The 16,353-nt window shown below is 30.9% G+C and overlaps 1 protein-coding gene across 2 annotated transcripts in view; it reads right to left on the bottom strand.

Moving 5' to 3' along the window:
- Positions 1-16,353, bottom strand: part of LOC111620663 (guanine nucleotide-binding protein G(s) subunit alpha-like) — a 95,190-nt gene that overhangs the window by 42,455 nt on the left and 36,382 nt on the right. For both annotated transcript variants that reach the window (XM_023362639.1, XM_023362638.1), the window contains exons 2-3: positions 13,760-13,832; positions 739-793 (exon numbers count right to left, since the gene is read on the bottom strand). In XM_023362639.1, coding sequence (XP_023218407.1) covers positions 739-793; positions 13,760-13,832 — 128 coding nt within the window. The remainder of the gene's footprint in view (positions 1-738; positions 794-13,759; positions 13,833-16,353) is intronic.

Raw genomic sequence — 16,353 nt, forward strand, 5'->3', positions numbered from 1 at the left:
TATAGAAAATTTTGTAAGAATATTTTTATATTTTATTAAACAGGAAAAAAGAATGGTAAGCTTGTCTCAGTGTGTATATCACACCCATGTACAACTGTCTCAACCCCTTGACTGTCCTGACAAGCACACACAGTCGGAAAACTTTACAATGGCATTCACAAAGAATGAGGAAGTAAAAAAGCCTAAATGGAAAACTGAGATGAAAGAGGAACTTATCATCAAGCATGAAAGTGGTACACATGGAGGTCTAGTGGTCATGTTTAAGATTTAAAGTCAACATTGTGCAACCAGTAAATGAAATTTTCATTTTATTACATAGTATTCACATGTTTTAATTATTGTTTTCATGTTTTGATTTATTATTTAGGGCATTTAATTATGTTATTTTTACCTTAAATTATATGTATTTTGTGTTTAAATTTATCACAATTGATACTGTTTCTGGAAACAGATTAATACACTTTCCATTATTTCTAACAGGAAAATGATTCAGGCTTCAAACAATTCAAAGTTCAAACAGATTCCTGAAACAAATTAAATTTGAAGTATGAGATATCACTGTAATTAATGAATAATATTTTTCAAAATTACCATACTGAAATTCATAGAACAATAGATTTACTGTTTTATATTTATTTTTATGCTAATTTTTTATTATTATATTAATTTTTATATTATTTTTATGCTAATTTTTTATTTTTATTTTGATGCTAAAATAGTTTTAAATTATTTACTTACCAAAATTGCATCTCTGATGTTCTTTTTGATGTCTTCAATTTTTTGCCTTTTTTCTCTGAAAGATAAAATTTAATTACATAGAAACATTCAATAATAAAGTTTTTAATATCTGTAATGATTATAATTTAAATTATTATAAAAATAAAACAATCAAGATAACACGGAGGACTCTTAAAAATGGATTCTAATAATGGGGATGGCCTTCTGCAGGATTGACAGCCCTGGAGCTCATTGTTAAGCTTGAATATAACAGATCTTGGATAGAGAGACACTCTTGGAGAAGGAATGGATCTGGGACAACTGAGTAGATGAATATCTAATTTATATTAATTTTTGCAAAAAATTTAAGGGACCAAAGTATTTTCCATTAATGATAGGTTTGACTGTATAAAATTATACACCATTACAAAATAAACATAATATATAACGGAAATGGTTAACATAAATAACAAAATTAAAATACACAAAAATAATTGATAAGAATATAAAGAAAATTTAAATACTGGAGCCCCTTCTCTAGTATGTTATTGTCACATAATTGTATGGCCTACAATTTTAGCAAATTGAATAGCATAACCCATAGCTCTGGAATATCAAGTTTGGGAGAGTTGCATAGGAACATTGATGTAATAAACAAACACTCTCAAATGAACAAAAGTCCTCTATCCCCACAGTGTTTTTCCAGCAAAAATTGTGACCAGAGGATCAAAGTTATATTCCATTAATTTTTTTTGCTAGCTCTGTTGAACATCTCCCATGTGTAATATCTTCACAATGCTCTGATAGATAGACATGGAGCATACTGGTAATGACACCTATATATAATAGATTTTACCCAGTTAGTGGATTTTCTCAAAGGTATAGCATAAACTCCACTTTTCAAAAAGTGTAACCCATCTCTACCATTGCAAATTATCCTAGGTAATGTGGGTTGGGGAGCTAGTGGTAGTATATACCAGTAATTTTCTAAAGGCTTGGCATTTACATAGCTATGGGTTGTGCTGTTCAACTTGCTAAAATTGAAGTTATGTGACAAGAACATACTGGTGACAAGGAGGCTCGTGTTTAAATTTTCTTTATATTCTTATCAATTATTTCTGTGTATTTTAATTCTGTTATTTTTGTTAACCATTGCCAATATATATTACATTTATTTTATAATGGTTTAATTTTGTATTTTTAAATTTTTATGTTCTATGCTCGTGCACAAAGAGCAATTTCAAAATGTGTTCTTTCTCTAGATTTATAATATTCCATCTGCCATATTACTTTAAGAAGAAGGTTACATACCATCAAAGTCCTCATACTTGTTATTTAAACATATTCACCATTAACACCAACAGACAGTTTTTATGTTTTTCATTGATTTTAGTAATAAGTGGCATCCCTCATAGTTATTATCTCTTTACATCAAGCATATTGTAATGTAGTTCTATATATTATAGTATTATAGAAATTATATATAACAGTTATATAAAAAACATGAAAATGTACATTAGAACTGAAAGTATATGCTTAATATCATACAAAACATTACTGTATTCATAGAAAAAGTGTTTTCAAATAAAAACATTTTTTAAGTTATTTGTGTTTGATCTTTTAACAATTTAAATTGAACCTGAATGGAAAAATACAAAGACCAAAGGGGTCAAATTTTCAAAAAATGTGTTGTAGAAATTCATGGACATACACAAAGATTCCCAACAGGTTTGGCCCCTACAGTGTTTTTAAGTACTAGCATGTTCATCTCCTAAAATTGAAATACAGGCAGTTCTTGAATTACTTTATTTTTTTCCATAAACAAGATTTACAATAAAATACTCATATTGAGATACAGAAATTGTAAATTATTTTTTTCTGCTTTTGAGTAAAATGAAAAGCAGATGATCTAGAATGATTGGTGTAATGAGCAGAGAGCTTTTTCCACATAGAAGTTGACCCAAGGAAACTTGGTTCTTTGTTCTAATTAACCAAGTTTAATAAATATACTTTAAATTAATATTGTTAATAAAGACTTTTCTCCAGTACTTGATTGCTTGCTGTTCTCTCAATTGGTTGTATGTTTCTTGGAACCAAGCATAAAATTGCTATTGAGAACTTATCATACAGGAACACTCCTCTTGATGGAAAAAGTAGCTATTTTCACAAATTTTTACAAAGGATATGCATTTTGGTCCATATGCCCACTTCAGTCCTAAAAATATATAACTAATGGTGACTACTGGAATAACTTATTGTTAAAAACATGGAGTAAAACAAGTAAATCTAAAATAAAAATAAAAATTTTTGTTAAAATGTAGAAAAAATTGACAAATAAAAGGAGTAAAAACAAACTTTAAAACCAATAAAAACTGGTTAAAAGACAATGACATGCAAGTTAAGGTGGGTTGCAAAAATATATGGCCACACCAACTTTTTGAAATAATAAATTTTTATCACATTTTAATAAAAATCTAGTGACAGGAATAAATGTAGATGTAAAAGAATTACTTATTCTATTTACTAGGTTGACAAGAAAATAAAAATTATATGGGAAATAACAACAGGAACATCATTAGGTGAAATAGCAGAAAGGTCTGATGCTAAAGTTCCCAAATCCACACTTTCCCAGATGATAAAATCAACACAACATTTGTTTATAAAAATAGAAAAGCAGCACCATATCTAAAACAACAAAACCAACAAAAAAACTGATATGGGCTAAAGATGAAATGTCATGGATTTCAAAATGATATAAAGTTATTTAGACTGATAAAAAAGTGTTCAATTTGGAAGATCCCAACAGTTGGAAATTTTATTGGCACAATCTTAGGAAAGAGTTTTTGTTTACTAAGCATCAGCAAGGAGGAAACTCAGTCATGATCTAGGGAGGTTTTGGTGGTCTTGAACAATTTAGCATTCATAAATGGCTGAATGAAGGAGGTTGAGTATCAAAATCCCTTGGATACATATCTTCTGCAATTTGGAGGAAAAAAGTGGTCCATTCTGGCAATTGCAACAAGATAATGCACCAATCCACGTTGCAAATTTCACTTATCACTAGTTATAGGATAATTCATTCAAGTCATGGTTTGGCCTCCCTATTTCCATGATTTGAATTCTGTAGAAAATCTATGGAGTTTAATAGTGAAGGATATGTAAGCAGGAGAAAACAATACCATAATATCGAACAACTCAAAGCTACAATTATAATTGCATGGGAAAAATTCAATTTAAATATGCTGCAAAATCTTGTCAACTATGTAAGATAGAGTTTACAAGGTTATTTTTAAAAATAGTGGTTTCACTTGCTATTAAATGCCACTGGCCTTACATTTTTGCAATACCATTATTTTTGAATAAAAACATTATATTTTCATTTTTATTTTTGATTGTAAATAGAATAGGTAATTCTTTTACATCTACATTTATTCCTGTCACTAATTTTTTGTGTAAGTGTAATAAAAATTTATTATTTCAAAAAATTGGGTAGCCTTAAATTTTTGCAACGAAACCTTACAAGAGGAATTTGAGAGGATATCATCATTGATTTCAATAAAATTTTGTGGATGTGTAGTATTTACTCATATTTAAATTCTACCAAAGCCACATGACCCACTCAGCCACATTCAGGCATTCTCGACAAAATCACGATTGAAGTTTTTCTAGAACTATTAATACCCATGCAGAAGTGCTGTTCACACATTCATGGTATGGCATGATTAGTTAAGGTGTTGTGTGAAGAGCATTAATATGAGGTTTGAATGCCATAGAAGATAATTTTTTTTTACATTTATAATTTAATCTTATTATTGTTAAATTTATTATGTATAGTTTTTAGTTATCAAATATTCATTTTTTTTAATCACTCCATATTTAGAAAATACCTATAACATTATAATCACATTTTACCAAAGATGACAGCTAGGATTCTCTCTTTTCATTTGCCAGTGACTCCATTGATAGATATAAATAAAACCATTAAGCACGCCAGACAAATTTTTATAGAAGATAGTTTTGCTTATACTGTATTTGGTTTGTGAGATATGGATATTTCTATGGCACCAATGAGCATTAGTGTGGTATTAATACACTAATTCACAACCAGTTTTTTGTGACATTTTAATCTCAAATAACATGTGACAGAAATATTTTCAAAAACATTAATGAAGTTTGTTTTCCACCCTCTGTTATTAAAACAAAATGTAAAGATTGTTCAAATGAAGTAGCAATGATTATTTGTGCATGGTGCACCGAACCATTATGTTTTAACTGTTTTTATGATAAATATCACCAAAATGTTGTCATATTATTGTGAAACAGTAATTGTAAGTATTTCATCTGTAAGTATTTATTGCATGTATATTTTGTGTGCCAAAAACTTTAAATTGTTGAAAAATAATTTTTGAATTTCCTGATTTTTTTTATAAAGAATAATAAATTTAAAATTCAATAATTAAAAATGACATAAAAACTGAACATAATAAATTCAATAACAATAAAATTAAATTATACATGTAGAAAACAAAATTTTTCTCATATAAGATTTGAACCTGCACATTAATGCTCTACACACACCACCTTAACTAATTTACTCATACTTAAAGAATTTAAGTATGAGCAAATACTACACATCCACAAAATTTTGTCGAAATCAGTGATGACAACCTCCCAGGTTCCCCTTGTTAGTAATGTTTTGAGCATTAGTACAAAGAGCAATAACACACACTATAAAGGAAGAGGATAGAAATACAGAATTTATGAAGATTATGACATCATCACTGGAATATGATTTTCCTAAAGGGATAATAGAAGTCAATTACCACATTGCTATATAAATACAAAAAACAAGAAAGACATAAGGTTAAACAAAAAAGACAAGAAAGACATAATGTTAAACAAAGCATCATCATAATTACAGGAAAGTCAGTAGCTACACAATAATAATAAAGACAGATTATACAATAGGGATCTGAATAAGGTCTTCAATTATGAAATGAGCAATTATTTATTGTGACATCATCATAATGCCGATCTGCAATTTTTAATCATATTTTTAATTTATAATATATGCTCACCACCTCAAATTAGTTATGTCTTGCTCCTGTACACATCATACTCTTCCTTTAACAATACAGTTGTGCCAGTCATCTATTAACTGCTTTCATGGAAAGTTTTGAATTGAAATAACATGATTTCTGGTTTGCATTGGAAATTCAGATCTAGTTAATCAGAGCCTCCTGCCTGCCCTTATGGTTTCCATAGATTTCATCTACCTAACTAGGTTCTTGAGATTAAGAAAAGACAGATGGATGGACAAATGACAGTGGGAATTTACAGGTCTACAATTTTTTCAAATTGCAGCCCAATAATTAGAAATGGTAAGGACCAAGTAAGTAAGATATCAAAATAAGGGATTTATGCTAAGAGACACACAAAACAAAAAAATTATTATTACATTGTATCCATGACCAGGTGTAGCTAAAAGGTAAAAGAACACTTTAATTCAGCAGCATCAGGCAAATGCAGTATGACTATATCACTCACACAGTGGGCATGGAATGCTAATGTAGTATATTGTAACAACAGCTCCTTATTCAAGAATTGAGGAAGGATTCTCTTAAGACTATTAGAACAAATTTATACTTATTATGTATCAAAGTATGTTAATATTGGGTAAGCAGTAAGGAAACAATATTTCATAGTAGTTGGAAAATACACTCCTTAAAAGTGAAACTGCAACACCATGAAGGAATGTGCATAGCCGCATGCACATTGCAGAACCAGTAGCGGTGAGAGATATATGTAAATGATTAAAAGAACAAACAAAAATATGTAACAGATACAAGCTCTATATGGCAAAGTATACTATAAATGAGGCGATTAATGGTTATTTGAGATATCCTTTCCCAAGCTGCATCCACTGCGGCATGCATGTCATCTACAGTATGTGGCAGTGGTCCCTGGTGCACTTCATGTTGGATGACATTCCACAAATGTTTGATGGGAGAGAGATCTGGTAAGGTTGCTAACCAGGGAGAGATGAGAATTCTGTGAGAGTTTGCAATACAATATGCAATCACGCATTGTCTTGCTGGAACACCATGTCAGGTGTGGTCTGAACCAGTAGCCAAATAACAAATTCCACAATTTGTGTGATGTACAGGTCCACTGTCAGAGTACTAGAAATGTGCACCAAGGCTGTTCACAGATCAAGCATGATATCCAGTGTGGGGCTGGTGTGATGCTCAGAGAAAAGGGCTGGTATATAGTGTTCCCTAGGATACCACCACACCCATCATTCCTCCACAGAAACAAGAGGGATTCATCCATAAACAACATCCAATGCCATTCTGTAGTCCAGTTGTGATGATGATGATACCTTGCCAGGCACTCAGCCCTGTGTTGAGCAGTTAATAGTACTCCTGTTGCTGGTTGCTGTGCATACAGCCCAATTTCACATAGCTTGTTGTGAATGGTTTGGGTACACACAGATGCACCTGTTAATGGTGACAGGCAACTTCAGATGTCATGTCATGGCAAACAAATCCTGACAGGCTGTTCAGCAAAATCTGCTGTGCACTGGTGCAATCCACTCCCTCTTCAGCATGCTTGTAGATGTTCCTGTGTCCATCCAATCATACATTGTTGGATGGTACTCGTGTCATGCCCAACATGCCTGGCAACCATGCACACTGACAAACTGAGGTCACACAGTTCCAGGATAGTCTTGTTACCCAATTGTTAACTAGTGGTATTTAGCTTGCTGTAGTCACTGAGGCATTTTCTATGCTTCTTTGAAAGTTAGTCGATAAAACATTGTAAGCAAAGTTGTTTTGTGTACAATAGGAATTCACTACTTTCTCCTATGATCACAAAAACAAAAAAATAAAATGTTTAATAAAGCCAAATGTCACAAGAGTGAGCTGGTAATATTTACAACTGGGGTAAAAATGCTTAACACTGAGTTACAGGAGGAAATCATGACAATTCAATAAACATCTCCAAATGATGCCCAATCTCTGAATTCTGTCCTGAATGGTCCCGGCAACAAACTAGGGACCAATAGAAAAAGGAGATGATGATGATAACAACCAACCAGAATGTCTGATCAGGGATGCAAAATCTTTAAGAAGCCCAAAACTCAAGGATAGCAAGCTGATCCCACTAAGACAGCAGAGCTTTTCTTGTTAAGACAGTCAACTTTAATCTAGTGATATATGACAGCATGAACAGTGTTCCTTAAATTCTCCTATTAGTGGACTATCTGTCTAAGACAAGGATCCACCAATACAATGCGATGAACCTTGGAACTTTGTATCACCATAATGGAATGTCACATCCCAACTCATCACCATCATCCAGACACTTTCTATTGCATCAGATTAGTTTTAAGGAAAAAAGAGATCTTCTAACCTTTTATAAGATACATTTTTGTATTCTGATAATTGGGCATTAATTGTCAATGGAGTTCTTGCCTCAGTATCTAATGCCACCACCTACATATACAGTTCACACCTTCTCACCATCCTGACTGACATCATCCATCTCCTTAAATAAGGGAGTGTAAACCATGATGCCAGACAAATATTGGGTCAGTGATAAGGCATCACTGCAGCCATCACTTTTTTTTTTTTTTTTGTCAAGAGTGAGATAAACTCTGATATCTTAGTAGAATCAGCTTTCTTTCCTTGAGTTTTGGGCTTCTTAACCTATCCAATGTTAAAATTCTTTATTGCCTGCGACACCATGTTGAATTTTGTAGATGTTAAGCCTAACAAACATTACAAGTTATATATAATAATTTCAGACAACAAAATAGCCACAATTACTTTTTTAAAAGTAATCATGGTATTTTGATTGTCCAAAATTATTTTTTTATTTTGCATGAACAAAATAAATAAATTGAAAAATATAAAAAAACAAAAAAAAAATTATATTTCAAAAGTTTGTTTTAATATAAAAATTATGACGCATAGTGACATCTAGCATCGAAAATGTTCTGATGCAGTAACGAATATATTCATGGTCAATGGGTTAGGTCAAACAAGGTCAACATGAGAATATTCAGGAATAACACAGAACAGGTTAAAGGTTTTGCATCCCTGATCAGACATTCTGGTTGTTGGTGATCTACATCTCCTTTTCTGATTGGTCCCTAGTTTGTTGCCAGGACCATTCAGGACAGAATTCAGAGATGTTTATTGAATTGTTGTCATTTTTCCTGTAACTCAGTGTTAAGTGTTTCTACCTTGGTTGTAAATATTATCAGTTGCACTTGTGTAACATTTGGTTTTGTTAAACGTTCTATTTTTCCATTTTCACAATCATAGGAGAAAATAGTAGAATTCCTGTTCTACTGTCTCACAAAACAACTTTTCTTATGATGTTTTATCAACTAAGAGCATTTTTATATAAAACAAATTTCTTTAAAACAGATTTTGGTTGAGGTTTTGACTCCGGTCGAGATTTGACAATATGTTTACATATATTTTGTTATACAATTATTTCATAAGTAGTATAACTAAAAGTATATCAACATCCTGAAGCCCGAAAAATTGATACTAATCCAAACTCTCACTGTAATTAATTAGGCTATTAAGTAAGTAATAGTAATTTGGTAATAGGCACCATCTCTTATCTAAATTAATAATTATAATAATTTAACAATTTATTAAATACTTTAGAACATTCTGGGATAAAAGAACCAACCCAAAGTAGAACTTAAACCCACAACCGCTGCTTATTGTGTGGTGCACTTGTCAGTTACGCCATCTAAATCTCAAGGCAAGTCTTTGCTTCCAAATGTATTTAAATTTAGATATAACCATTCACAGTTGTTGATGTATACATATATACCATACCAGGTAAAGTGATAGCTGGTTGAAGAAGTACATGGGTTGTGTATCTAGGAGTCGCCTCAGCTGGCACCATAAGTAACCATGGATGGTTATATCTAAATTTAAATATGCTAGAAGTAAAGATTTGCTTGGTTTTCAGATGACATAACTGGCAAGTGCATCACATGGTAAGCAAAGGATGTGGGTTCAAGTCCACTCCAGGATAGTTCTTTTCTTACAGAATGTTTTAAATTATTTAATAAATTATTATAATTATTAATTTAGATAGGAGATAATGCCTAACATCTACTTCTAGTACCAAATTACTTATTTTCTAATTATTAATTATAGCATAATAATAGCCCAATTAATTATGGCAATAATTTGAATTGTTATATCTAAAAAGGCACCAATTCAAACTTTTTGAATAATTAGAACTGGCAATATTGTAATATGTTTGACAAAAATTTGCATATTTAAATTCCACTCAAAACAACTATTTTTCCATATTTTCCTACATATAATTTAAAGTATCTAATAGTTAGAGTTCCAAAAGGTACAACATACCCAGGGTGGGATGCAATAGGTGTGAGGCCTGATTGAATTTTTTTTTGCAGGGCCCCCTCAAACTTTAAGTAACAAAATTAATTAACAGTTAATTTACATATTGAAATATAGATTTTAAATATTTATTTAAAACAAAATCCAAAATCTAATTATAAAAATCAAAAGTCATGAACCATAAGGTAGACAAATTTNCATTGATAACAAATGCAAATTTCACTCAAAGAACATAAAATGCAACTCAAAAAGTCATGGTAATAGTTCTTGTAAAAATAAATAACTCTGCAACATTCTTGATTCTCATAAAAAAGACTGATTTATTAATAAAAGTTTCAGAGAAAGTAATTATTTTTATAAATTAGTTGTTAGAAAATATTGACATATCAAGCACCGCAACAGATTTTCACAAATGATTTCATGTTATTGAAAAGTAACCAAGTAACCTGACCTAACCTCAGGCCAGATGCAATAGGTGTGAGGCCTGATTGAATTTTTTTTTTTGCGGGCCTCTCAAACCTTAAATAACAAAATTAACAGTTAATTTACATATTGAAATATGGATTTTAAATATTTATTTAAAACAAAATCCAAAATCCAATTATAAAAATCAAAAGTCATGAACCATAAGATAGACAAATTTCTAGATTAAAAAAACCTGTACCAAATATAAATACAACTACATTCTATTAAATATAAACATACATAGATATGTTTTAGTATTTCTATATTTTTAAATGAATATAACTACATAAATTTTTGCCATGAAAAATCTTCTGATGTGTTGATGAATGAATATAACTGAATTTTATTGAATATAAACCTATAAAGTAATGTTTTTATATGTTCTGAAGTTTTTGTTCTGTAAAATCTTCTAAAATAGTATCAAAACCCAACTGGCTTGCTTCTTGACTCTCAATCAACATGATTGTTAAACTGTTTAATCTATTCTAAGCCATTGTCAATCTTAGATAGTTTTTTATAAGTTTTAGTCTAGAAAATGGCCTTTCTCCAGATGCAACACTCACTGGAATTGTTAAATATATTCAAAGGGCAATAAATAGGTTTGGAAATGCCATAGCTCTGTCATTTTCAGATAAAAACTGAAACATTTTAAATGATTTTGGAAATATTTTGATGAAAGCACAGATTTTAGATCTTCCATTTCTTCGACTAACATATTACCGTCTAAGTCTGCTTCCTTCACAATATCAATAGATGTATTTTTAGTAGGCACTGACTGCATTTGTTTATTGTGGATAACAATGCCCCCTGCTAAAGCAGTGTCTTGAACTTTTAAAAAAAAAATTTGTTGTTATATTTTTAATAATAATATACCTAGATATTTATTTTTGTAACATGTACTATTTTTAAATATATAAATTTTGATGTGTTGCGGGACCCCTTCAAGCACACAGCCTGATTGGCACATATCACTCCAATTGCTTCAAATCCGGCCCTGAATATACGTATCTGCAATACTAAATTCTTCAATTATTAAATAATTTAATAAATTTAATAAGAAGCTAATAATTTTCAATAAATTATTAAATATTGTAAAATGTGAGATATATTTAGTTTATAAAATAGATTCATTAGAGAACTGAATTTTTTGCTTCAGGCAAATGTTGCAAGACAATGTTTAAGATTTATATATAAATACTCTGTATATATCACATAGGAAGCATTAAATTAATTTCATTTATTATTATTTCTCTTACTGGAAAATACAATCTAAGATTTGTGAATGCTCTGAGATGTTCTTTAATCTTTATATTACTAGATCTAAATATATAGCCTAGGTCAGTGGTCTCCAACCCCCGGGCCACGGACCGGTACCGGTCCGTAAATCAAATAGTACCGGGCCGCCCAAGGAACATTAAATTACTGGTATTTCCATTTTATTTACTATGGTGTATTTCTCTTGGGTTTGTACGACTTTTAATGGATGACGAAACAACGGAATAAACTGGACATAAGAAACACACTTCGGGTGTCATTGTCTCCTATTACCCCCAGATAGAACGTCTTGTTGCAAAGAAACAAGCTCATGGTTCTCATTGATTTAGCATTCTAGTGAGTTAAAATGTTAAATCACATTATATTCATTTTTTGGTGTAACTGTATTTTATTTTGAAGGCATGTTTAAATACAATTAAATTAAAATTATTAAATTAAATCAATCTAAAATATAAATAATCAACGTCCCCCTCAGTGGGCCATGGTAAAATATCAAACGTTGACCGGTCTGTGGCGATAAAAAGGTTGGGGACCACTGGCCTAGATAACAGGCTTGTACTTCCACAAGACCCCATTATCTACTGACTATTGGTATTTTGACCTTTTAATTACAATTTTATACATGTTAGCTAAAGCTTTATCTGATGATAATTCTTCACTGCTCATATCTAATTTTTCACCAACTTTTATGTTTCCTATTATGTCTCCCATTACATTTTTCAAAACATCATGTATGTACTGTACTTTTGCAAGCTTGCTAATCCTACCATAGGGAATGTGAAATGCTTAAAGGCTCTTCTTACTGAACTTCTGAAAGCCACTAATTTGTATTTTGCTTTACCATCTGATTTCCAATTATATAGTAGTCATTTTAGAGTATATCTTACAAGCATATGAATTTTGTGCTTTAAAAACAGAAATATCTATTTTACTCACCATTTCTAACTTTAAATTTATGCTCATTTTATTGTCATTAACTTGCTCCACAATTATTTGAATGTCCTTGTTTTTCTATATAGCTAACAGATGATCAATATTATCAGAATACATGGTAACTGTGTCAGCTTAAGATAAATGTCATAAAGCATTCAAAATTGATATGATGTCTGTAGAACAGAAATAAACAGAACATTCCAAAATTAAAATTCTTGGCCAGTGTTTGAAAAACAGCAAATGTAACCTGAAACAGGCTTAAAAGAGGTTGAAAATATTTAAATTTTGATAATACTATGTAAAATTAATAATAAATCTTCTGTGCTGGAAGTGTGTGAAAAGTGTATTTTTAGCAATAGATCATCAATATGATCTATTGCTATCTCACTATGAACTTCATTTTATGTTTCTATCTATCTACCTATTAGTGTTTCTATTCTACTAACCACTACTTATGCTATGCCACTAGCTACAGACAATTAGCACAAATGCTATTGAACCCCTGCTAACTGTCTATAAAACCTTCCATTCCATACATAATACAACAATTTTCATTACACTCACAGAATGGCAATTAGGGCAAATATTACAATAAATTGAATTTATCTATCTTACTAAAGATTGAAGTTTCAAGATTAACAACTTATTGCATAAATTGGAATGATATCTTACAAGTATCTTTGAAACCATATTAATTTTATCATTGACATCAATTTTGCTCATTATAAGTAGCTATGTTTTATAACAGGACCAGCTAGCCTAGGAAAAGGATTAACAAATGAAATATCAATCCAAAGATGCTGAATATACAATGAAATTTTTATAGTTTATTAATAGTCCATTTGAAATAAAGATATGTTAAATTTACAAAAAAAATTGTAAATTTTAGCTATCTTTATACTAAATTGCTTATTATATTATTTAATAAATTAGCTATAAAGTAATGGCAGAAAACAACTTATACTCACTCTTCACTAAATCCATTCACATGAAGGATTTTCATCTGTTTTACAATTGTACTTTTACCAGATTCACCTGCTCCTAAAATAAAAAATAAATTAATTAAAAATCAAATAATTTTTTAAAAGTGAATTCTGTTTAGGTTTGTGATCAATTTTATTTAACAAAATATTATCATCTCACTCCATAATATCACAAATCTTTCACTAGCTTACACTGGAGTCCATAAGAACAAAATACAATAGAGCGTCGATTTGCCGAATCAATTGGGGACTGGGGTTGTTCGTATAACTGATATTTCGGATAACCGATGTATGTACAAAAAAATAGTTTAATGTATCCGATTTCGAAATTTTTCTCCGTTGCATGTCGCTTCGCGTTGAATTTTCATCGATGTTAAGCCTAACAAAGACTATTGTATCGTTAAAAATTATTTTTTTATTTTGTACAAACAAAATAAATATATTGAAAAATATAAAAACAATAAAAAATTATACTTCAGATGTTAATTTAGTATCAAAAACGTAAAATATTTAAGTAATCCAAGACATAGCCAAAGATTGAAGCGCCACAGCACTGGCAAAAATTTAAATTTGCCGACTGGAATTCTTTCGGATGATTGACGTTTCAGATGATTGACTTTCGGAAAATCGACGCTCTACTGTACTACCAAAATGACTAAGTCTATTCAGACTTTATTTGTCCATCAAAATTATCCAGTACATAGTGCATTTATTACTTAATGTATTTCTGTCACTAGCAGAATAAAAATATATATCTATTACATGTCCTGGAATTAAAGTGTCCCAGTATCTTTGGGAATAACTCATTTTGTTCTGGATTTTATCCTCAAATGGCATCTCTAATTCAAACATCCTTTCTCATTTGGAATACATCTGCTAAGTTTGAATTTAAACTAAAACCTTCTCATTCTAGACCATCTCATGCAGTGCTCTTTTTCTAAAATAATTACTGCCAGTATGCATATGGTGACTAAAAATCAGGGCTGTGGAGTTGCGTAAAAATCTACCAACTCCAACTCCGACCAGGGGCGGACTTGTTACCGAAAGAGACCCGGAAATTCTGATGTCATCACGTCATCTCAGAATAAAAGATTCAATAAATAGAGTTCTAATAAAGATAGAACATAGAAACTTTTTATTCCAAAGCTAAAGACTCCTCTAAGTAATGACACAGTCAATATATAAATATTCAATATGTATTAGATAATAGAGAGGTTGAGGCACAAGTTCAAATGTTAAACGTGTACGGGTAGCAGAAGTACACGTTACACGTTTCAAGTCCAAGTAAAAATCGTTGAGGCACACATTCATAACATCACGGGACTCAGTGAACATCGTGCATTGACTCACGGGAAATAAGTTGAAAAAAATGGCGGAAGCAAAATAAATCATAATTTTAACCCCAAACACAAAAAAAGCCGATCGTGTACTCACCAAGCTACACATAGCAAACGCCATTATCGACGGTCCAGAACTGCCAGATGGCGGCGCTCACCCGTTACCCGTACACGTTTTGGGCTAAATACGTGCGCCTCAACCTCTCTAATTTTTACTTTTTCGACTGTTATATATAACAGAGAGAAAGTGTAGAACTCGGTCAAAAAATAATCCCTCTGAAATTTTTTTTGGACTCAGGACACCTTGAAATTTTGAGATATGCAAAAGATTCGAGGTTTTTTCTATATATGTGGATGTTAGACTGTGTGGGGGGTATGATTTTGTTTACCTTGTTTGAAGCCTAATAATTTCTGTTGTCAGAGTGGTCAGAATCAGAGTCAGATGGTTTAACACAGGAGTTAGTTATTAATCGTCAAAGTGATTCAACTAAATCATGTCCCCATACACATTCTAACATCTTACATCTAAAATTGTTAAGAACATCTTAACAATTTTACTGTACTATTATAAAACGACAAAAAACTTTGAGGGTAGAGACAAGTTTTATTTTTTTTTTAATTTTGAACACTAATAACGAGTAAAATATTCATTAAGAGATATGACACATGACCCCTTTTATGTCTTCATCCTGTCAACCTTTAATTAAGAACCAAAATTTAATAGTATTAATGTCCCTTTATATGCAAGCTACAGTGCCACATTTTGTTTCTTAAACAATATCTCAGAATGGGTAAAGTTTAATATCTTGGAACAGAAAATAAAGAAATTAAACAAATTAGATGCCAATACACACACATGTGCTAATTTTTCCCCTTTTATTGACTTTTTTTGGGAGTTTAGGAGTTCTCCAAACATGTAGATTTGCAAAAAAACTTGGAGGGTCAAATTTGACACTATTTCAATACTTTTCCGTTTTATATACATAACAAGTTGGGAAGTAAAAAGGAGTCGGAGTCAGTGGATTTTTTGATGACTCTGACTCCAGCTAAAACACCAAAACTCCGACTCCGACTCCACAGCCTTGCTAAAAATAAAGTTCTGTTTTAGGAAAAATATAATAAGTAAAAAACACTGTTTAATACTTTTATTTATTTATTTATTAATAGATGTACACTTTTATATTGTAGCATTTTGAAAAGCTTGCAGAAAAGTTGATAAGTCACAATTTCATGTTTCTAAGA

The sequence above is a fragment of the Centruroides sculpturatus genome, unplaced genomic scaffold (genome assembly GCF_000671375.1).
Source record: "Centruroides sculpturatus isolate CEXI.00-Female unplaced genomic scaffold, Cexi_2.0 scaffold194, whole genome shotgun sequence".
In the NCBI taxonomy this organism is placed as follows: Eukaryota; Metazoa; Arthropoda; class Arachnida; order Scorpiones; family Buthidae; genus Centruroides; species Centruroides sculpturatus.